Source organism: Cnephaeus nilssonii, assembly GCF_951640355.1.
Source record: "Cnephaeus nilssonii genome assembly, chromosome: 1".
NCBI classification, from domain to species: Eukaryota; Metazoa; Chordata; class Mammalia; order Chiroptera; family Vespertilionidae; genus Cnephaeus; species Cnephaeus nilssonii.
Window position 1 is genome coordinate 72,353,075 of NC_137072.1, and position 25,125 is coordinate 72,378,199.

General features: G+C 36.1%; 1 protein-coding gene across 1 annotated transcript; it reads right to left on the reverse strand.

Annotated features, from left to right (window-relative positions):
• Window positions 1-1,868: 1,868 nt before the first annotated feature.
• LOC307102970 (alpha-fetoprotein-like) lies at window positions 1,869-24,758 on the reverse strand (the record flags this gene model as incomplete). The annotated part of the gene is given in 12 exon segments (XM_079776782.1): window positions 1,869-2,210; window positions 8,692-8,789; window positions 10,453-10,533; window positions 10,535-10,586; window positions 12,460-12,674; window positions 14,188-14,317; window positions 15,332-15,429; window positions 19,185-19,317; window positions 21,359-21,570; window positions 23,200-23,341; window positions 23,488-23,539; window positions 24,674-24,758. Coding segments are annotated over 12 exon segments (1,311 nt in total). The 3' UTR covers window positions 1,869-2,197.
• Window positions 24,759-25,125: the final 367 nt, after the last annotated feature.

Below are 25,125 nucleotides of genomic sequence, written 5' to 3' on the forward strand. Positions count from 1 at the left end.
AGGCAGTAGATGAGGTGAAAAAGCTGGCAGGTGTACTATTATGTTGGTATATCTACACATGAAAGAAAAAAAAGGAATAGGATGCAATTAGAGAGGACAAAAGCCTTTAATGGCATGCATTTGTCTTCTAAATTAATAATAATAGCTAGCACCTATTAGCTAGCTATTGAGCCATTTTGTCAATATTTGACCTACAAAAGCAGCAATTCATTTTGTTCAAACTAATAGCACTTACCATTTGTGAAGCACTATATTTAAATATACTAGAAGCCCGATGCACGAAGATTCATGCAACAATGGGCCTTCCTTTCCCTGGCTGCCAGCACCACCTTTCTGCTCCGACCCCACCTTCCCACATTGTCCAGAGGCCCTGAGCGGCCAGGGGTGGGTGGAACATCCTGCCCCGCCCCTGGCCACTCTGCACCTGTGTATGCAAATTAACCCACCATCTTTGTTGAGTTGATTTGCATACTCACTCCTGATTGGCTGGTGGGTGTCATGAAGGTATGGTCAATTTGCATCTTTCTCTTTTATTTGTGTGTGTGTGTGTGTGTGTGTGTGTGTGTGTGTGTGTGTATATATATATATATATATATATATATATATATATATATATTCTCATTTAATGTTCATTAAATCCCATGAGGAAATTACTCCTTCAACCCAATTTTATAGATGAGGAAAAGAAGCCACAAAGAGGTTAGGAAGCTAGATAGAAATCAAATCTATGGCTTCAGAATCCACACTTTTAAACCACCTCAGGCTGTGGCTTCACCTTAAATCACACTCCCTCAATCTGGCATCCTTTATGTGTCCTCATTTGTAAAATGGGAATAATAGTATCTACTTCATGAGATGGTTGTAGGAGTTATAGGAATAATACATGTAGTAATATGATCAAAATACATGGTTGGTTGACACACAGAAGTATGTGATAAATATCAGCTGTTATAATTAAACTATGATATGTCCCACCCATCATTGTAGCTCTATCTTCCACTAAATCTTATGCTCACTACTTCATTCTTATCTTAAAACTAGTCAAATCAACTAACTCATCATTGCTTGAAATACCTCACACTCTACCACATCTCTCTCTCTGCTGAAACTATGTCCATTTTCTAGTCCTTGACCATGACCTTTCCTGGTCTCCGTGACAATGTGTGTATCAATATTCCTGTGCATCATATCATCTATTAGCTGTGCTCTGATTTCTGACACCAGAAATTTGAAACGTGCCCTTTATTATAATTCCTTATGTGTTTATAACTTGTATGAATTCATTAGTGATCTGGTCTTATCATATTCATGTTATTGTCTGCAGCACCTAACACAGCATATTGAACATCATAGTTACTTAACAAATGTTTATTGGGTTTAACTTGCCAGTGTATATAAGTATGTTGAAATCACTAGAGTGAGAAAAACTATTTAGAATCAAGTAAAGAGCACTATAATGAAAATTACATTTTTTCTCTAATAGAAATAATACAATTATTTAGTAAGCACTAAAATATTTCAACTTTTTTTTTCTTTCTTACAAAAAGAGATCTGGGAAAGTAAAAAGTCCATGATAAGTTCTTTATGTTATTTATGCCAGGATTTCTGGGGAAAAGACTATTATAAATTGTCACTGAAAGCTCAATTTAATTTAAATATAGTAGGATCCGTTGGTTCCAATGTCTGCATCATGTATATAGCATAAAGATGGAAGACAAAATAATTATGAAAGTAACTTTATTACAAAGCACACTTCATTCAGTTCTTTGATGATCACTTTTAGAAGTGGTATAGACAGAAACTCCAGTTGCATTTGGGATAACTTTTACTCTAAAAACCCAGTAGCCAGTTTCCAGGGGATGTGGCAGCCCATTACATCTACCTGAGGCTCTTCAAAGGTGCCTTGATGTCCTATTTCTGTTGCTGATTCTAAGAAGCAGAAAGATTATGGGTGGAATGGAGAATAAAAATGGGTTGTACAATAAGTGGATTTCTCTGCTGAGTAGGAAAGGAGAATTCAGTGTAAACTGGCTAGTGTTCTTGAGCAATGTTGTGAGTAGCTGAAAAATAATTGTTGATTTGAATATTAGACATGGGTTTCATTATTCATGAAGAATAAAATGCAGATATCAGCAATCATCCTACATTGACATTTCTGGAATCATTTAGCCTCCCAAGAGAGACTGGCACTTTTCTATCAGGTTGGATGCCTAAGGAAAAAAAGAAATAAGCACATGGGTGAGTGAGGGAAAAACAAACAAACAAAAACATTTAAAAAGCTCTGACCCCCATATAGAAAATCTTTAAGACTTCCCTATTTCATTCCTGAGTTGGACTCTGAGAGCCTGCTTCTCACAGTCTTAGAATTTCTCACAGGCCCAGTCCCTTAGCTTAAGGATTTAATTAATTGCACATTTAATTAATGTGTCTCCCACTTTCAGGACCCCAGACCTGTAATAAATAAAAATTTGCTGCCTCCTCACAAAAAAATATGAGATGCTTTTGCTGCAAGGCAAAAATGGACAATCAAAATCAGCTTCTCACTGAATTTTAAAACTGCTCTAGGCTACTTTTGTGCTAAATCATCACATAGCCAAGTACAGGAACTCAAGAGGAACAAACCCCTAAAATAGATCAGAATATCTCTACCCCCTTCATATACACTGCTATAGACCTCTACATAAATTTCAGCAGTTTTCCCCAATTTTTACCTTCTAGGTGTTATTCCAACAGAAATTATTTGTGATAAATAAAAGTGAGATTTTTAGCAAAGTAGGATGGGACACCCAGAACTCTACTGCTAAGATACACACACACACACACACACACACACACACACACACACACACACACATACGGGAAATAAATGACTTACACTCCTAAGAGCCCCTAGGATCCTATGGAAAATGTTAGAAGTCGATTAATTTAGTCCTCCTTCCTGCCCTCAAACAGCACCACATCTGAGTTATCTAGAGAGATTGGAATCTATTTAGGCTCATTTTAAAATATACCTCTGGAGTTGAAGTATGATCATTTCTTTGGTAAGCCATGACTTTTATATCAATCTTCGTAAGAACTTTGACATAAGCAACCTCAAGATTCTCATATTTAATCTTGTTCATTTTCTTGGAATCTAACGATATTGGGGGAACTCATAATTCTACATATAAGTCTTTCCTGACTTTATTTATTCCATAGTTTCTTGGTAAATTTCTAATTTGTTATGATAACAAGTGCTGGGAAAGGAGGGAAGAATTTTAGGGAAAGATAAGGAAGAAGGGAGGCACTGGAAAAGATTACTATAATAATGAAGAATGCCCTGAGCGAGATAAGAAGTGATAACTCCACATTTTGAGATAAGGCCCAAGCAAGATTTTGAAATACAAAATATGGACTTATCTGATGGAATGTAGATAACAGAGAAGAGAAAGAGGAAACATCTTTCTTAGCCATTCTCTGATTTGCCATAATGCTGGACATGTTGGGAGACTGCTAGCATGTCACCCTTCCTAAGACTTTGGGATAAATATTACCAGTTTATTTCTCCATATCCTTTGGGACATACTTTTAAATCCTTTTCCCAATCTGGAAACTCTTTGGACATAATTTGCCAATATACTTTTAAAATGTGCTGTCTCTCATCTTTTCCAAAATTACAATTCAATAACAGTAAAAATGTACAAAAATTTTTTAAAGAATAAAGTCCTATCAATCCCACATCAATGTAAGAGACATTAATGAACTTCTGGGAAACCAAAGGAAAGCCTTTGGTATGATATTAACTGATATACCAAAGTGCAGAAATAAGAGCTCAGAAGAGTAACGTGAAGAGGTGTACCAGCACTAAAAGACCAGAGAGTCATTGATTCTGAGCTGTTTTGGCTCTTGTCTGCTGCCTCGCCTATTTTTTAAACTTCCTAAAGATTCCTGAAGCCACCACTATCCTTTCAATAAATTAATTTTTACTTAGGTTAGCTACAATTTGATCCTATTATTTACAACTAAAGAATCCCAACTGACATAGCATCAACAATACTGAGCAAATATATGGATAAATAATATTTTAAAATATGAGGACCCAGAAAGCTGATCTCCCTTGTGACCATTTGAAAAAATACATAGAGCCCAGCCGGTGTGGCTCAATGGTTGAGCATTGACCTATGAACTCGGAGGTCACAGTTTGATTCCTGGTTAGGGCACATGCCAGGGTTGTGGGCTTGGTCCCCAGTGGAGGGCATGCAGGATGCAGCCCATCATTATTCTCTTTCATCATTGATGTTTCTATCTCTCTCCCTCTCCCTAGTCCTCAGAAATCAATAAAAATATTAAAAAAAAAACGAAAGAAAGAAAAAATACGAACAAAAGTAAACTTGACCAAACTTTAGAGATGATGCATAGTTACCTATAATAAACATTTTAGAAGTAATTCTAACAAATTTTAATTAACATAATATATTTTTTAGATAACTTCTATTATCTCCATTAGTTTGGGAAGAAACTGTAAAAGAAAATAGAAGAGGAAGGGGAGGGAAAGGAAAACTATTTGGGCTCTTCAACTATATGGTTGAAGATTACTATTAGGCAAAAAGTGTGGGGAAAAGCACACAAAAATCTTGCTGTCGTGCTAATGATGAACTAGATGGAGCAAGCACAATTCATTCTCAAGAGCAAGAAAACTTTCTTGGGAATGCCCAGGCACATGCTCTTCTGCAAAAGTGCTTATTTGTGTGGCTGTGGGGTTGTTACTCAGGTAGAGACATGTTTTCTGAATACTTCACAAAAAAGTAAAGAGGCTTTAAAATAACGAAATAAATTCTAGTATAGGTGATTATTTTCACTTTGTGTATCAGCTAGTCTGGGAGTCAGCAAAATTTTTTTCTGTAAACAGCCAGATATTAAATATGGAAGGTTTTGCAGTTACCACAGTCTCTGACACAATTTAATTCTGCAACTACTCAATTCTATTATTGTAGACAGAAAGCAGTGGTAGACATTATGTAAATCAATGGGCATGCCAGGTCCCAATATAACTGTGTTTACATAAACAGGAAGTGGAACCAATTTAGCCTAAGAGCTGTAATTTGCCTACTCTTTACTTGACCATAGATATATGACTTTTAATATAACACACGTAATATAGCTGAATAGGTAGAAAAGAACTACTGAAGGTAATTAGGCATTCATGAAAATTGTTACCTGTAAAAACATTTTCTTGGGCCATTGCTAAACTTAGCTCCAGTCCTAACCAGTTCCAGCTGGAAATAAATGACTTACAATAGTAAATAGTCTTTACAATAAAGACTGTAAAGGCTGCTTTATTATTATTTTTTAACTTTATCCTTGCATTTTTCTGTTTAGATACTATTAGCTACTGTATCCGAGTTTCCGCTCCTCAAGTTATGTCCCTGGGAGAGCAGTCTGTCCTACCTTCTCTCTATTAATTTACATGAATATTCTGTGCCACCATGAAATTTAAGTCACACAACTTCATCATCTTACGAAAAGTCATTTACTTGTTAACTATATGCAATTACATTAATTACTGAAAACAGTCTCCTGGTAGGCAGTTCAGTGTGTTGCACAGAGAGATACTCTGTTCTGGCATTTGTTCTTTCCTCTCTCTTTTCTCTAATCTCTAATCTAGTGATCTGGCTACTGAGAAAATAAAATCTTTATGTTTCCTAGTTAAACCCCAATTACATTTGGTGAATCTTCCTGATTGTGCCCTTGAAAATTTCTAGAACAAAACTGCAGTTTTCTCAGACAGATCTTGAAACTGTTATTACTTTAAAGTTTCTCTATATTTCCAAGGACACCATTTCTCTACAATTACCAAAGTCTTCAATTCACCTTCTTACTCTCACTCCCAATCCAAAACATCGCCAGTACATCTGGTGGCATGACCCTTGTATTCATTCTCTAATCATGTTTAACACTCCTAGTTTCCTCAAATAAATATAAATACTAACATATCCTAACACATCCTAAACCCAATTACACCAATCGATTGAGACCAGCCATTTTCAACCTGTGTGCGGCAGAATTTTTAAAACATGTAATACCTGACTAAGTTAGTCAGGGGCATTGACCTCTTTCCCTTAGATTGTAGAATTAAAAATGATAACAGCCAACACAACAATGGCTGCCAGTGTGAATACCCTGTCTTTTATTAAAATATATTTTTATTGATTTCAGAGAGGAAGGGAGAGGGAGAGAGATGGAAACATAAATGATGAGAGAGAATCATTGCATGCCCCCTACTGGGGACTGAGCCCACAACCCAGGCATTAAACCATGACCTCCTGGCTCATAGGTCAATGCTCAATCACTGAGCCACTCTGATCAGGCATGAATGCCCTGTCTCGAACAATAAATATACAGGCAGTCCTCGGATTATGTCAGAGATCCATTCCTACAGCGCGATGTAACTTGATTTTCACAGTGAGTCGGAACCCACCTACACGAGCACCTATGTCACTCACATGGAGCACGTACACAGCAGTAATGAAGTGAAACAGTAAAAAAAAATTAAAAGAAAGATAACAATTCCTGACCTTTACTTGTGGTGAATAAATAATAAAAAACACAAAGCACATATGTAGATACATCAAAATGACGGAACTTATTTTTTTTATAAATAAATGGGAGATGGTGACGTAACCACAAAACAACGTACATCGAGTCTGGTGTAACCCGAGGACTGCCTGTATAGATCATATAATAGAGTTATCTTATTGGTCATGTTTCATAATAAGGTTCTGTCTGATTGGTTAATTCTTTGGACCAGAAATCCTCATATACAAGTATAGGCAACTGCTTTTTTAAAAAAGTCACATTAGAGCAAAAAGGATAAGTAATTACTATTATTTTCTTGTAAATCAATCAAAATTATACCTGTTATTGGTCACACAGGCGAAAAGCATATTTTTTATATGCTACAGAATTTTAGTAATACTTTATGTGTTCCATGAGATGAAAAATTTTGCTCCAGACTGATCTATCTTTTTCTACTTATCAAGAATAACTATGATAGCTAATTTGGATTGCTGCAAAATCAGACGTGAACAGGTTCCAAAATAAATATATGCATAGAACATTCAAGCTGTTATTAGTTGTCTACAATGCGAAAGAATAAGTACTACAGCAATGATCAGGAAACAATCAGCAGGGATCACACTCTCGTGGGGAGAGAGACAAATACACTTGGTGGAGTGAGAGGAGTACAGAGTGCTGTAGGTGCACATGGAATGTAAGTGCACAGGGAAATTGGACAGGCCTCCTGGAGGAAATGGCATGTGAGCTGAGATCTGACAATAACTAAAAATGAGCTGGGTCGAGGGGAATTAAAGTGGAAGGAGAGCCTTTTGGAAGTCATTGAATATGATTTTTTCCCCTTGATTGGGGGGTAGCTGTAGAAAGGAGAGGAAAGATAGCTTAGTAACAGAATTAAATTTACATTGTTTTTAACATAATCATGGTTGCTGTATATAGAATGGATTGGAGGTGGGGACAAGGCAATGTGAGTGAAGAAAAAATCTGAAGGCCATTCCAGTCCTTTAGGTGAGAGATGGTGGTAGTCTAAACTAGGATAATGGTGGTGGGAATTGAGGGATATAAAGAGAGATTTTAAAGAGAAAGACTCTACAAACTTGGATTTGAGAAGCATAAAAAAAATCAGAGTCAATTCTTGCATTTATATTATAATGGAGTTGGGGAATGGATTTAGCTATAACATCCAATAAAACAGTCAACCTAATCCAGTGGTTCTCAAATTGTGAGTCCTGGACAAGCTGTATCAGCACTTCTGGGAACTTGGTAGAAGCCCAAACTTCCAGGTTCCATCCCAGACTTAGGAATCAGAAACTCTTGGGGTAGGGCTGTATTTTAACAAGTCTTCTAGGTAATTCTAAAGTTTGAGAACCAGAGATCTAATCCTTAAAGTAGACATTAGCAGTTGAACACAACATAAAAGAAAAGTAATAAGCCACATATTCTCTCTGAAACAAGAACAATTTTTCTGGATCCATTATTCTGGACATTTAATTTAAGATCAATAATACTACGGGACACTATGTCAAACTGAACTTTGCCTCAATAATCTTTTTCTAAATAGACTATTGCAGTGTGATCCTAAAGACTCCTAAAAATTGGCTTTTGCTTTTTGATATATTAACCTTTGAAATACAGTGGGATTTACCAGTCTCTCTGCACATAAGAAGTTGTGTGTGTTCCCTCTGGCAATTAACTAAGGTATCCATTCATCTGTACTCTCAGTGGTGACAATACTAAATTTGCTATATGGACCTGATTTGAAATGGACACAGGGACCCTACATTAGATCTCTGTTGTAGCTTTGGCTCAAAATTGCAGGCAAAGCCCTAAGCTAAATGTCCAGGTGTGTGGGAGGGAGCCCCTCTGTGGGATTGCAGAAAGGCAGCCAGGGCCTGCTTGGCTCCTTAACCTCTGGGCATTGACTGAGATCTGGAATCTGGCCTGGAAAACAGAGGAAAAGTTATGTGGTCATCTATCTTATCGAGACGAAGATAGCTACGTTAATTCTGAACTGATTTTTTTTTTCCTTAGCCTCTGAGGTTTTAAGGTTGGATATAGACTCTTTGAAACTCTCAGCATAAGGAGTTAGCAAAAGCTCACTAAACAAGTATAAATCTGGACAATATCTTACAAGCATACCTGTCGTGGAAGTTACTGTCTCCTAATTTCTCACGCAAATCACAATGATTTTTAACATGCTCGTGGCTTTCATGAACCACTCTTTGGAACATCTCTTTCTGAAAAATAAAGATAATCAGTGTTTATCTATCACTGTAAAAATATATCTCAGGTAATATTGCAAAACCATCTTCTATAAGAATTTAATGTAGCTGTTTTCCTAAACCCAGGGCTTTATTTACTTACTGAGTTAACAAATCTTGAAAAACACATTTTGCTAAAACAGGAATGACCATGTACTTTGTGGGGAAAAAAAGTGGGACAATGAAATTAATATTCAGTTTTCCATGATAAAAACTCATTGTGATGAAATAGCATATTTTACATGCATAAGCCAAATCATTCATCAAGTCAAAAGAGCATTAACAGTAGTTTATAGATCTAAGTTTAATTTGTCAGTGTTTTGTGTGTGTGTGTGTGTGTGTGTGTGTGTGTGTGTGTGTGTGTGTTTACTGGTTATTTTTAATAATACTGTCTTTTTACATAAACAGCAAATATAGAGAAAAAGATATAGGTAAAGAAATATGGACATGTATTAAGAAGTGATGGTGTAATAAAAACATGCAGCCTTGAATATAGTAAAACACTGCACAAATCCACATTAAATCCACATTAAATCAATCAAAGGGAATTCTCAGTGATAACTGTAAATTCAGAGTTTTTGAACACACAAATTAATTCTGTTAGGAAGATACACGTGACCTTGCAGGCTGAATACTTTGGTAGGAGCACCAAACCAAGTCCCCCTGATCCTGATAGGCCGTGTTTGTTGTAGGGAAAATTTTGCCAGACATGCAAACTGTTTGCCTGGATTTAAGCCTCAGCCCTGTCCTTATTGCCTGTATGGCATTGGTCAGGTCATTTGAACCTTCTGAGATTCAATGCTCTCATCATAAAATGTTGTTAGTAATTCTGGCATTACTTGATACCAAGCCTATATGAGGACCAAATAGAACACTGGGTATAAATTTGCTGTGTTAACTCTAATCATCCATGTTTCCTTGGGTGTTATTACCATGATGATTATTGTGGAGGTCTCCTGGTGATGCCACCAGAGGGTGCTAACCTATAGGAGACTACATCACCTTCATTTATCCTTCTCTCTGTGAACAGGAGGATGCTAAGTGTACCTGCTCATGCCCAGACAGGTCAAGAGATTCCCTTCACCCTCCACTCTCACTCCTCCCCACACTATATAAATATGTAAGCTATTGGTTAGAATAACAAAAGCCTGTTTCCTGATACCCCCGCCCCCCCCCCCAAAAAAAAAAAACAACAACAATCAAATAATCAGATTTGTAAGGCCACCTGCATTTTTCATGTTAAATGCATAACAGGAGCTGCTGCCTATGAACAATATGATTTCTGGCCAGAAATAGGGACAATTTCCAGGCCTGCTTGGCAGAAATAGTAGACCTTCCCAACAGGCTGGGCTGTCATGCTACCTGCTACCGTGACAAGCAGACATTCACTTTAAAGAGGAGATTGCGCAGTGAAGCTTCCAGGACATACAGAATCTCTAAGACAGTGACTTGCACAGAGTCACTGTGGCATGATGATGTGGCCTTTGGTTTAGATGACAGTGATAGTCCATGTGTAGTGAAATTAGCCAGAACATGTATAATCATCTTACGAAAGTATGGCCCTACTAACAGAACTGTATTTTTTCCTGTGCCTGTAATCACTTATGAGTAACAGGTTAAACAATAAAAAGGCATTTACCCCATGGCTATAGCATTCCAGAGGATTTTCTAATTTACAGCATTTTTCCAATAACTTTTGATATACTGAATCCACTCTTAAAAATCACTGGAACTGCCAACTCTGGATGTCTTCTTGAATATTCATAAAGAAACCTGTATCCATATGAACATATTTGAAAGTAAACAGTAAAATTCAAAGGCGATGAGTTTTCTTTCAAAAGCCAATTATAATTCTGTAATGTATTCAATATTTAACTGTCCTTAAACATTTAGAAACCTTAGGAGGCTGGGAGGTAATTTTATTGACTACATTTTGAGGTAAGGAAACCAAATCAATAAAATATATGATGTTTTTTAAGTCACACAGTAGGCAAGTCGGGATGGCTCAGTAGTTGACTGTCGACCCATGGTCAGGGTACATGCCCGGGTTGCAGGCTCGATTTCCAGTAAAGGGTGTGCAGGAGACAGCCAATCGATGTGTCTCTCTCATCAATGTTTCCATATCTCTATCTGTCTCCCTTCGTCTCGCTCTAAAATCAATTTAAAAAAATAATAATAAATAATTTTTTAAATAAAGTCACACAGTAATGAGTGACAGATCCAGAACTTGAACCTAAAATATTCTAATTAGCTGATAGTTCTTGGCTTAGGATCTCTAGTTACTTTCATTAGAAATTAATTTCAAGTACTTGGGTGAGAACACATTTTTCTCAATGATTGTTGAGGCTAGATTTTATAAGTATTACAATTCTTTTGAAAGAAGTGCTGACTGGCTAGATATTAAATCACCATCTTTCCTTCTTTTCCATATAAACCTTCAAGCATGAGTAGTTCATGCATAATCTACCCATTCTTCTGGGTTACAAGAAAGGAAATTTGGAGTCTAGTATATTTTCAAAGGAATCAGAATTGCAGGAGGTATCTTAGAAGCCATCTTATCCAACCTCCTCAGTTTACTGTCGGAACACAAGAGCCTGGAGAAATTTCGTGGCTTGACCTACATGCCAAATGGCAAAGCTGGATTGGAAATCCAGTCTCCCAACTCATAGTCTAATGTGAAAACCACTAAAAAGCTAGGCCTATCAACTTTTTCAGTACCAGATGCAAGTTTAGATAGAATAAGTAGGTTCAGGAAGAGACACTTACTTTTTAAGCCAATATCAAATACAAATTCCGAAATATAGCTATGGACTTTCTACAAATCCAAATAATATTTCACAAAGTGATCTTGGAAATATTTTAACCAGACAATAATATTGAAATCAGTTTGTCTTATGCACAAATTAATATGCACTTGGGGATGGATACCAGAGATATTGATACTCCATCCATATCTCTAATCTTTAAATGCCACACTATGGCTTTGGGAGTAAGTATTAATTAAAATAGAAGAATTGCCCTAGTTGGTTTGTCTCAGTGGATAGAGCATTGGCCCGAGGGCTGAAGGGTCCCTGGTTCAAATCCAATCAAGGGCACATGCTCTTGAGGGCTCGATCCCCAGTAGGAGGCAGTCAATCCATGATTCTCTCTCATCATTGATGTTTCTATCTCTCTCTCCCTCTCCCTTCCTCTCTGAAATCAATAAGAAATATGTTTTTTGAAACTAATAATTAAAATAAAATAGAAGAGCTGACCAGATATATCATTCTGAAGCTCTTACTTAGAGGACTCTAAGTCCATTAGAGAAAAGGTTGCAAACATTTGACCCCCACTGCATTTTTTAAAAAGTTCCTGTGTTAGTTGTCAACATTTAAAAATTAAAAGACTCCCAGAATCTCTCAAAATGAAGTAGACCTAACCACCCAAAGCCTGCATTCCAATATGGTAACATGTGGCTGGAGTTATGTAGTGCTGCCAACTTTGGACTCCACAAAACATCTCCTGCTGGTCACAGTTCCCATTTAGTTGCTCATTCACATCATTGTGTAACCGCTGTCATCATTTAAGTTTACAACTCTATATACCATTTTAAATAATCCGGAAATATAATATTCCATCATTAAGATTTTACAAAAATCTGTATTACTCTTGTAGGAAATCATCTTGCTTGTCAGTGAATTGTTTGCATACAAATCGATCTTCTGTAAACCTGCTGAGTTGCAGGGATGAAAGATGAGGCTTATTGTCATTTTCAGAGTTGATAATGCATTCCCCTCTGAATGGCACTGGCAGTGCACAGCATGGAGTGATCTTGCTGGAGAGGAGAGCCTGTTTAGAGCAGGTGTAGTTCATAAGCTGGCTCTAAAACAGAAAAGGGAGCAGTTGTTTTTGATGATTTCATTCTAACGTATTTATTTATTTATTTATTTATTTATTTATTGTTATTAATAGAACACAAGAGAAAAAACTTCTCATCTTATATTGCTTTATCTTTGGCAAACTGAGAGACCAAAAAAATCATTTGTAGTGACTCATTCTAATTAGAAAAGCTTTTCTTTTTTACCTTACTCAAGTGTCACAATCTCTTTTAAATAGACCATATTGTTGTTTCCATGTTTAGGTCAACAAAATACAAATGAAGAGTTTTATTGTCTTGCTATTGTTACTATTGTTGTAAGATATCAATTTAGGAAACATTTGTCTCTGTCATTTACTATATATCCTATATAATAAAAGGCTAATAAGCAAATCGGCCAAACAGCAGAATGACTGGTCGCTATGATGCACACTGACCACCAGGGGGCAGACACTCAATGCAGGAGCTGCCACCTAGTGATCAGTGTGCTCCCACAGTTGGGTTCATGGCTGGTGAGTGCAGCAGCAGCGGTGGCAGGAGCCTCTCCTGCCTCCTTGGTAGTGCTAAGGATGTCCGACTGACGGCCTAAGCCTAAGCCATCAGTCGGACATCCCCCAAGGGCTCCTGGACTGTGAGAGGCTGCAGGCTGGTCTGAGGGACACCCCCTGCCCCCCGCCGAGTGCACAAATTTTGTGCACCGGGCCTCTAGTATTACAATAATATTACTATTATACTTATATACATTTACCTATCCATACATATGCACACACAAATAACTGTGTGTGTGCATGAATAAGCTAGTCTCTATACTTATACAACTCACAATCTATTTGGAGAGTCAAACAATTAAACAATAATAATGCATTATAACAGAATTTGTAAGAAAGGTATACTAGTATATATGATACTTTGGAAGAAAAAAGCAATTTGTAGTGCAAAGATCTTGAATAATTTGAATCTTAAAGGACATATAGAAGTTAGTTGGAAACAAAAGAAGAGGAAAAACATTCTAGAATCGTTCCTCTTTATATGTAAAGAATCTTAGAAGTAAGAGAAAGCTGTCACACCAGTTTCTGTCTTCACCCCTGCTCATTTCACAGACAAGTTCTTTCAAACCTTCACAAAAAGGTAAGTCTCAATACTATTTAATTTATGTCAGAAAATTCAAAAGGAAAATAATTCTAATTCATTATTTAGAACTTAGCATAACTAAATACCAAAATCTGATAAATTATAATTACTTTTTCAGATTCATTATATACCACTATCACCTTTATTTAAACAATACAAGGTTTTTAAATTAACTAATTGGCGTGATATTGGTTAATAACATTATACAAATTTCAAGTGCACAATTCTGTGATACATCATTGCATTGTATGCTCAACACCCAAAGTCTACCACCATATAGTTGACCCCTTTAACCTCTTCATCCTCCCCCCATTCTTCTTCCCTTATGGTAAGAATTATAAGTATTTTAAAGGTCAAAGTGAGTTTTGAGAAGACAGAGGATCTTACCCTGCCAAACACACATGCTACTGCATTTCCTTCACAACAGGTCTGATGAAGATTTTTAATACCAGCAGCCAGTTTGGCAATTTCAGAAAAGTTAACGTTAGGTTGTTTTTTAGTCAACAGAACCAATTCCCTGAAGAAAAAAAAATGTACATTTTAAACAATATTGTGAACTTGATAATTTCTAAAGTTAGTTCTAGTTCATTGAGTAACCAAAAGGTTAGAAACACATTGTAAATGTAGGGTGAAGAGAGTATTCTAAATGCTTTCTATTTCTTCAATGATGGCACCCAGAGTCATACAATATCTAAGTCACAAAAAAAACATGATTCAACGCATAATCATGGATAATATAGTCATTTTAATCATTTAAACTATTGCTTAAAGAGTTGAGCTGCTTAGAGAAGTGATTTGGGTATTTATCTGACCTGATTTTCCAAGTAAAATTCTTCATCACAAAGACAATAATTACAGGAGGTTTGGGTCTCCCTTGCCTCTCTCTGTTGACAACTGAGCAACATCCCTGAAATTTCTTGGTAAATAAAGAAAATGGGCCTGCCTTGTAAGGAGATCTGAGCTTCTAGGCAGCCCAATGTTGTCCTAAATTGGAGAAGAAGGTAATATAAGGCAAATGCATGTTTTTAGGGGCAACTTGGGCAGAAACACAATCTAGGCCAGAAAAGAGGCATATTGGATAACATCAAATTCTTCTCCCACCTCATCCTCCTCCATTCCCACCCCAAGAAACACCACTGACCTCCTCTGTTCTGTATAACATTGAAGCCAATGTTTTCCTATCTTCCCAGAAAAAATAATAGCTTTTGTCCTCCAGCCTTTACCATGCAGAATAATTAAGTACCTGCTTCTGTATATGGAATCCGTTGTGCACTGAGGAAGAGACTAAGGGTGAGCAGATAGAAAAAACAGAGGCAGGAGATAATGGGCGGAGATGACAATTGTGCAATTTCATGCCCAGCCCTGTGTGCCCTATTGCACAGGCAGGGTAAGGAGCATATGTGTAGAGAAAAGAACCAGGTCTATACTGAGAGGTATTATTAAATGAAAAATAAATGATTTTTCAAATGAGTTTAATCAACAGGGGTGATCCAGCAACAACAAAGTCCACAAATCTGAATAGGTAACTTACACTGCTTTTGCTACTTTGTGGTTGAATTTAGTCCCAATTTCACATAAATGGTGATGCCTCAAAGATATTTCTCTAATGTATTTTCTGATGGGTGGTAGCTGTAATTAGAAAAACAAATCTCAAAGAAATATGGTAGTTATTTTCATTAGTAAAGAAAAGAGAAAAGTAAAATTGTGTTTTGAAAAATTTTTCAAAATTAGAAAAATTTTAGTGTCATATTTGAAAGAGGCCAAACACAACAGCGTAATTTTGGGGGCTTTATTGTTGTGGTGATATATATATATATATATATATATATATATATATATATATATATATATAAAATAGCATCTCTCTTTCTCAGAAATCACTTGTTCCAGTGATAAAACATTTGGAATAGAAATGAGAACAAGAAACTGAGCAAAGGAAAGTCCAAAGAGCCACTAGAATACATTCTATATGTCTTACAGTTGTATTTTGGTTTTATTCAAGTAACATGTCTCCAAGTGTTATCTATAATATATGTTTTAGTTCTACAATATGTATTAATGAAGTCCCCCCAAATATGTTCATTCTTTAACTCAGGATTTTTATTTTTGAAACTATTGTAAATTAACTTTTCTAAATAAATAAAAATAAAATTACCCAAAAAATGTATTTTATGATAGCAAAAATTTGGAGACAAATAAAATGTTTCAACAGCAGAGAGGGGGTTAACTTAATAATAGCACATTATTTTTTAAAAGATGTATATTTCTAATATAAATAAGATGTTTAAATCTCTATCAAAACTCTATATTTACAGTGATTACACAATGTACAAAATAAAATCTGTAAAGAAAAATAATACCAAAATTGATATCTCTGAGTGCTGGGAATGTAATAGTTTAAAATTTCAGAAGAGGTCTATAGTTCCACTGAAAACATTATATTGACCACATAATACTTTTACTTTGGGTAACTGCACCTTACAGTACTATTTTTAAAAATAAATTAGAAAATATATACAAAGGAAATATTCAAACCACAAAACTGACACAATAATTATATTTTAATAAATAATTATAAATATCATTTTTATCTTTAAGACTACACATTTGAAATTAAGTACAAACAAGCTTATTTATCTATATGTATAAAAGCTTAAGTGACCATTATGACCAGTCAACCAGTTGCTATGATGCACACTGACCACCAGGGGGGCAGACGCTCAACGCAAGAGCTGACCCCTGGTGATCAGTGCGCTCCCACAGCCAACCTTCCACGGTCCCTTCCCCTGTCTGACCAGCCCTAATCAGCCCCAATAGGGACTGGGAGAGAAGGCCACAGTCAGCCCCAATCACCAGCCAGGCTGAGGGACCCCACCCGTGCACAATTTCATGCACCAGGCTTCTAATTTATTTATAAGAGAGTTTCTGAATACTTAGTTCATAAGGTTGTGTCTGATCACAGATACAATTTTTGCACAATAGGTTATGTAATTTTTTCTGAGGTTGGGAGCCAGAACTGCTAGGAACAGACCTCTTGGAAGCAGTGACTCTAAATATCACAAAGCAAGGTAGAGAAGAACTCTTAGCTAACTTAAAAACATTTGCTTATACTTAACATTATAGAGGCATATTATACATGAAGGAAAAATTTTCATTGCAAGGGTTAAGGTTAAGAAAACTTTGTAACTTAAAATAGTAAGCATCAAGTTACCTTGAAAATGCATCTTCATGAAAATGCTCATTCTTCAGAAATACCAGGTAATGAAATATAAGTTTGCATGATCATTTACTTTTTGTTTTTTACTAATATGAAACCAAAAGCAATAAAAAAGACTGTCCTACTAGGAATACAGAATTGGCTTCTGAAAGAATTGGTGTTCAAGAGAAAGAATGAAGAGGTAGGTAAAATATATATGTTTTTTATATATCCTCTTATATAATAAAAGGTTAATATGCAAATCGACCGAAGGGTGGAATGACCGGTCACTATGACGCGCACTAACCACCAGGGGGCAGACACTCAAGCCAGGAGCTGGGCTCACAGCTGATGAGCGTAGCGGCGGTGGCAGGAGCCTCTCCCGCCTCCACGTCAGCACTAAGGATGTCCAACTGCTGGCTTAGGCCAGGTCCCCACAGCAGGCCTAAGCCATCAGTTGGACATCCCCTGAGGGCTCCTGGACTGCAAGAGGGTACAGGCCAGGCTGAGGGACCTTCCCCCAAGTGCACAAATTTTTTTAATGATAATAGCTATAATTGTATAATTAGCATATCCAGAAACTCTTTAGATATATAATTTAATTTCTTACACAAGGTAGACAATAAGGAGCTCAACAGGAGAAACAGGTGTAAAGGAATAGAGAAATAGCAGTTTAGAGGAATATGAGATAAAAACCTCACTGAAAAGATTAAAAAAAAAAAAACAGCAAGGAAGAAGCGGCACTGCATTTAGCCTTCAGGAATTCATCAACATGATTATCAAACTACTACTCATTTCATCACAAACTTTGGAAAATCCACCTGGTGCCTCCTCTAGAAAAAAATGGTTATTGTATGTTGATATTTAGAACCTTTAATTTGCACACACAAAACATACTTTTATCATGAAATTAATCACATTTACAACTATTTATACATAATTTAGTAAAGGACAAAATGCCACATGGTTAAAGTTAAGTGTGGCTGATTGTATATTCCAAAGATGACTACAGCAATATTTTCTATCCTATGCTCTTCTTACAGTGAGACATTGACAGTTCTCCCATCAAGAGGTACAAGATTATTATATACTGTCCCCTTCAAACTGATGAGTTTTCGTGGTGTTTCAACCATAGAGTATGGCAGAAGTAACATCTGAGTCTGGGTCATGAAAGGCCATACCGTTTCTGCTTTACCCACTAGAATACTCATACTTAAAGGCTTTGGCCATGGGAAAGCAGTGGAATTGCCAAGGCTGTCATGCTGTAAGGAAGCTCAAAATAGTTAAGGCATTGTGGACAATGAAGAGGCGCTATAATAAATCTCACCAAAAATAACCTCACAGGATGATCTGATCACAGCTTCCTAACTGGGCCCATATGGTGGGCTGTCATTTTAGCAAAATGTTTATCTTTGCCTTAAGCAAGTCCTGTCCATTGTTTCTATACATCTATGTTAACATCTTTGAAATGCTTCATAATCTTGTTAACTATCCTGAAAGCCAAGCCCTTCCTTGCTTTCTCCCATCTTTATGTAATCTTCTTTAGATTCATTCCCTTCTTAATTTCCAATGTATAAAACTACCACACTGCCATTTTCCCAAGCATTTGAGATTTTGGTTCCTGACCGTGTCACCAGTTTGGCTCAAATAAATTCTTTTAAAAATTCTCTATAGGTTTTTGCATTCTTTTTTCAACAGCGGAGAGACTGCTTGGAGAGGCCCTGAGATTATATGAGAAGAAAGAGATGTTGAAGCACCCCCCTGGTGTTTCAGCCCTTCATAGTTCCAGACCCAAGTATTGTCTGATGATAACCACATGAAAGACCATGAGACAGAAGCGCTCAGATGAGTCCTTCCTGAATCCCTGACCATCAGAAATTGTGAGACAGAATAAAATGATTGTTTTGAGTCACTAAAATTTGGGGTGTTCAGTTATGTAGCAACAGTAAATGAGATATTAAATATTTATTATGGAGTAATATCTATGCTAGATCATGCTCCTCAAATTTATATGACTATACACATCGCCTAAGTATCTTGTTAAAATGAAGTCACGTCTAGTAGGTCTGGAGAAGAGCTTCAGATTCTGCATTTCTAACAAGCTGCCCGGTGATGCATATGCCGTTGGTCCACAGCCCACACTTTGCATTATACACCCTGAATAACAGTTGACATACGAGTATCTTACCTTTATCTGGAAGCATTCAGTCTTATTTTCTTCTTGGCAACATGACTGAACAGCTGTTTCATAGCAAGCAGACATGGCCAGAATAGTGGGTCCATACAAGAATGGATGCTTTCTAGAAGTTTCATAAATGTACCTGTAATTTGACAAACCCGAAGTTGTGTACTTTGGAGTTCAAGAACATGTGCTGATGCTGTTTCTTAAAAATTTAGGGTTGCCATAGCTAGTTTGGCTCAGTCAATAGAGTGTCGGCCTGTGGACTGAAAGGTCCTGGGTTTGATTCTGATCAAGGACACATGCCTGGGTTGAGGGCTCGATCCCCAGTGGGGGTGTGCAAGAGGCAACTGATCAATGATTCTCTCTCATCATTGATGATTCCATCTCCCTCTCTTCCTCTCCCTTCCTCTCTAAAATCAATAAAAATATATTTAAAAAACAATTTAGGGTTCACTTAGTTTTGTTGACGTGTAACACCTAGAATATCATGGTGAAAGATATGAACTAGCACTATACTTAAATGCATCAAATGTTTACAATAGATAGATTACTGTGAGGTTAGTCAGATATTCCGAGTCCCATGAGGTGACCAACTGTATATCTGGGGCGGTGGGGAAAGAGAATCAGTAATCAAAACTTTTCACTCTTACATAAGCATAGAAATGAGAAGACTCAATAGTCTAAACTGAATTGGAAGTGCAGGATTATACACAAGTACAGAAGAGTTAAATTTAGAAGTTCTTTCTAGACTAGGAAAGTTGTTGTGCTATCTTTTCAGTCCAAAGTAGCTGACTTTTTCTACAGCTTTGATATAAATTACTGTTTCCTTGGTTGAGAATTAATTCAAGTTCTTGGCTTATAATTATGAGGCAAGTAATTAGAAAATTATTTGTCCCTTAAATACTTATAGTTGTATGCACATAAGTTAAAATCAGCATATAAATTAGTCCCTTAATTACTGACTTTATTGTAAATATTTAAGAAGAGGTTAAATTTGCTGCTTGAGTATTGGTTAGAATTTTTAATCTCTGAAAGTTCAACCCAAATCTGATTCTATAATTCTCACCTACAGTAAATGGGTAGCCATTTTTCCATTCCTGTTTGGTTGCCCTTAATGTCAGACAAGTTGGGACCCTATCCAATTTCTGTTCCATCATCCTTTCTCCCTATGTGGCTGAGGCCACTTAATTTTTTTCTTGAAGGCTCAGTAATTGCTGCGGCAATTCCGCCCTTTTTATGGGTGAATTAAAAGAATTAGAATTATTCAGCATTGTCACCCTGTCTGCCCATTCATCTCTGGCCTAGAGTTTCATGACTAAAACCTGAAACCAAACTTATATGATCTTGCACTCTAGATCCAGCAATCAGATCTTTGCCTTATTCTTGGTGCCTGAGCTTGTGTTGATAAGATGGCCAGAACTGGATTCCTTGAGAACTGAAGTCTTGTATTTCTCTTGTCATTTCTACCTCTCTGCATATTGATTTCCTGCCTCTAAACCCCAGCCACTTGCTAGCACACTGCTCTCAACATATAGACTCCTTCTGTGTTAACTAGAAAATCAAAATATGAGCTTGCCTACCCATTTGCCATATGCTGTCCACTCCAGGTGGGAATTATAGAACCAGAGTTCTTGAGTAGAAAACTCATCTCTGACATATACAATTGTTACTTATTCCTAGTGTCCCAATAACAGTCTCTGTGTCCATGCCTATCAGATACCACCCCTGATGAACATCCCAAATGCCAGCCCCTTGCCTGAGGTATTACCTGCTCTCTGTTTATTACGCTTTACCTGCTTTACCTGCTTGACTGTACATTTCAACATCATTTGCTTCTGGTTTGACTAACCTAACCTTTAAGGAGATGGGTCCATTATAGGTTCTATAGGTTCTAGTCACTTTTAATGTTTCATGGCTCAGACATTTCCATACCCTATTGAGTTCTCTGAGACCATAATTGTCAGTCAGAGGGGGAATATATATATATTCCAGGGCCTAAAGAAATCAATATATTTTAAGTGAGAATTATCTACCAATAATATATATATATGCTCAAATTTTCACTTTAATTCCATGTAATAAAGCATTGTGTTCTCAGAGGTTGTTATGTAAAAAAAGACCTGTCTTCAAAATTGGAAAATACTCTTCTTCAAAGACAATGGCAAGGAGAAATGACTTACCTCTTCTTCACTAACACTTGATTCTCTTTGTTCACCTCACAAATCTGCTCAAGATTAGGAATTTGCAATATTTCCCTGTAATCTGCTTCATTTTTTTTATTTAATAGGAAGCACTTATGTCTTGCTGTGTTATTTATATTGCAACAGTCAGAATATTCATGTTTGTCAGCCATTCCTTGGTTATTACATATATGCTCTAAGAAGGTGGCCATCTGTAGGAGGAAATAATAACTTAAAAAGGAAGCATGTGTGTTCTACATTCCTAACCACAGGAAGAGTAAGGAATTATTATTTCTTAAAATATATTTTTATTGATTTCAGAGAGGAAGGGAGAGAGAGAGAGATAGAAACCTCAATGATAAGAAAGAATCATGGATCGGCTGCCTCCCGCACACCCCACTACTGGGGACCGAGCCCACAAACAAGGCATGTGACCTTGGCCAAAATCAAACCTGGGACCCTTCAGTCCCCAGGCCAATGCTCTATCTACTGAGCCAAACCAGCCAGGGCAGAAATCTTTTTTTTTTTTTTTAATAGGCAACTGAGTGCAGAATGTTACACTTTATATCCAATAGTCCCTGGATATAGTTCTTCTGAACAAAAGTCTTTTAGGTTTCTAAGTCTAAATTCCCACATGTTGGACATTGACCAAATAGAATTTATTATTCCTATGTAATTACTTCATTTTCATACAGTTCATAGTTATTAAAATAAACGTAAGCCAGAATGTCCAGGGCCTAAAGAAATCAATATATTTTAAGTGAGAATTATCTACCAATAAATAGATAGTAGTTTGCTTTCCTGGATTCCTAGTTTTATTTCCATGGAAACTTATATTAAGAATTGAACTCTGAAGCAATGTGTATTTAATGTCAAATATTCAAGTGGAAATGTAGTTACTCAGTTAGTTTTCAAATGTCTTTTGGTGGCAGTAAATGTGTGGAATAGTATAAACTTCAAATGAAATGTTTTAAGATTTGGGGGATAACGGAGTAAAATCTTCAGCTTTTGAAATGTAAATAAGAAGAAATCACTATAAAATAAATGAATCTAGCCACTGACATAAGTACTTAATTTAAAATCTGTTTCTAATAAGACTAATGATTTTTCTCTATCTACATACAGTCTAATAAAAGGTAGGCTTTAGAAAAGGGGATAAAATATTACAAATAAAGAAGAAAACTACTCACTTGTATTTTAAATTTTTTGCCATGAGAATAATTGATCAAGTAGATAGGTGGGTAGGTAGATGATAGATAGATAGATAGATAGATAGATAGATAGATAGATAGATAGAAGAATATGTTAGTGTTTATCAAGAATTTGCTAATCATAAGATAGACATACTTTATAAGAAACAATAATAATTCCTAAGATTCCAAGATTATCTACTAACTTGGAAAAGAGCCCATAATAATATTCACTTCTTTTTTCTCTTACATATTCTCTAAGAAACATTTTAAAATTAGTACTTCATTTTCCCAGGAACTTTTATACAAAGATGTCAGACTATAGTAGTTTAGTGATAGAGGCAAAGAAACCAACTTAACAAATTGACATTTTAGGCTATAATTCATTCCCTTGAATGTTTTATTCAAAGAGTCCTAGAGATGAACTGATAAACTATAAGTTTATAAAACTATAAAGATTATATCTTAAGTATGAATATGTGCATATTGCTGCCTTACAATCCTCAACCAATTTATTCAGTGAGCCCTCCTTATAACAACATGTTTTGGTTGCAATTTAGTTAGTTAGAGAGAGAGAGAGAGAGAGAGAGAGAGAGAGCGAGAGAGAGAGAGAGAGAGAGAGAGAGAGAAGGCACAAGATGATTCACATACCAACTGGTAAGAGCATTCTGAAGGTGACTCATTTAGCTTGAGGCTCTTGCACTTCTCTGCAAAATCTAGTAACTCTTTAACTATGGTTTGTACTTCTTCATAAGTGGATTTCTGAAGAAACTGAGCAACCATAATGCTAATGCTGAAACAGGACACTGTGAGTGTTAAAGGTAGAATTGAATCCCTTTCCACCATCATTCTTGTTATCTCTTTGTCCCACTCCACTCCCCCTAAATAATTAATGTGATTTTAAGTTTCAGATAAAAGTATATTGATAATAAAACTCACATGTCTCTTAAGTTCTCCTCCAGATAATTCTGGCTATTAGAGTGCTGCATGGCTGGGGGGTGGGGGGGTGCAGAGAAAGAGGCTTTATATGCGTAACAGGAAATTTTCCAAATTGAAATCCCCCTTTACAGTTCTGAACCCTATATTTGTTCACTCATAAATTTCTAGAGGTATTTTTGATTATCATAATAAATTAGAAAAATTACTAGAATTTATCTTTGCTTGGTATTTAAACTGTATTCTGCGAATGACATTTCTATTCAATATATTGTGCAGTTGAAATCTATCATTGGGCTACAAATGAGTTACATATACTTATGTTGAAATTTCTAAAATAATTGAACTTGATGATTTGGTTATTTAACTCTACATTAGAAGAGTTCAATACCACACTGAAGAAATATTAAGAAAATTAGAGTTTGCTTCATTTGGCAAAGTAGTATCTCACATGTTTGGATTTGCTCATCATCTTCATCTTATTCATTACCTCCACTCACCACATTGTTTTCTATTGAAAATAATGTATTCCTTCTTATACTAATAGCTTCTATAATGCTTAGCAGCTATTTAGTAAGTAAAGAAACCACTATTATTTGCTATACTAACATAGGGAAAGGCTTTAGAGATATCTATTCTGAGTTCAACTTTGAGCTCTGATGCTTAATGTGGCTTTGGGAAAATAAGCTCTCAGAATTTGTGTTTCTCTATAAAATGCAAACAAGTTCTATTACACTAGATAGTTGTTCACATTAAATGAAATCATATGTGTTAAGCACCAAGCATAGTGCCTGGCTCACAATATTTACTAAATAATGTAGCTCTAATATTATTCCTGCTATTATGAATACTTTTGATTTATCTAAAGCCATTTACCAAATTTTAGATGCCAAGTTAATCTCTACCTATGAGTGCATGAGCAAATAATATGACCCTGTCTTAATTCCTCAACAACGTGAAAATAAGACTAAAATGAGGTCTTCCTGTGGATTGGTTCAATATATTCAATATATTAGCTCTCTTCATTCATTCATTCATTCATTCTATAAGTTAATTTCCAGCAATTTTCAACAACCCAATGACAGCGATGAACACTGAGAAAGAGAAGTGTTTCCATATTCATTTTAGTAAGTCATTACCTCTTACTCTGGGCACATGGAATGTACAGATTAGAAATAGGATTCCCTACCTGCATCTAGTAAACTTCTCTGAAGAGTTTGACATTTAATGTGGCTGAAGAAAGCAAGAAAATATATAAATCTAACAGTCTTCATTTTTTCAGACAAACTTTTATGAAAGGTGCTCTATCATTTGAGGGAATTGAAGAGTCCTCTTATATAATTAAACTTTTTCTGGTGAATATTTAGCCAGGCCACTATGACCTTGATCAAGTCAAAGAATTCATAGCAATGAAGAAATGTTGTTGATGGATAACCATTCATTAACAAATACTGGATTTTAAAATGTGTTATGTCAATGTACTTGTTTTTTCAAGATTACACCATGTAGACCTTGCAATGAAGTGATCAATAACACTTTGGGTAAATATCTCTTTTCCTGGAAGTGTCTGCTGACACGGTCAAAGTTCTAAACTGAGGGAAGTAGATAAACATGAACCACCCCCAATTCAAATAAATGGTT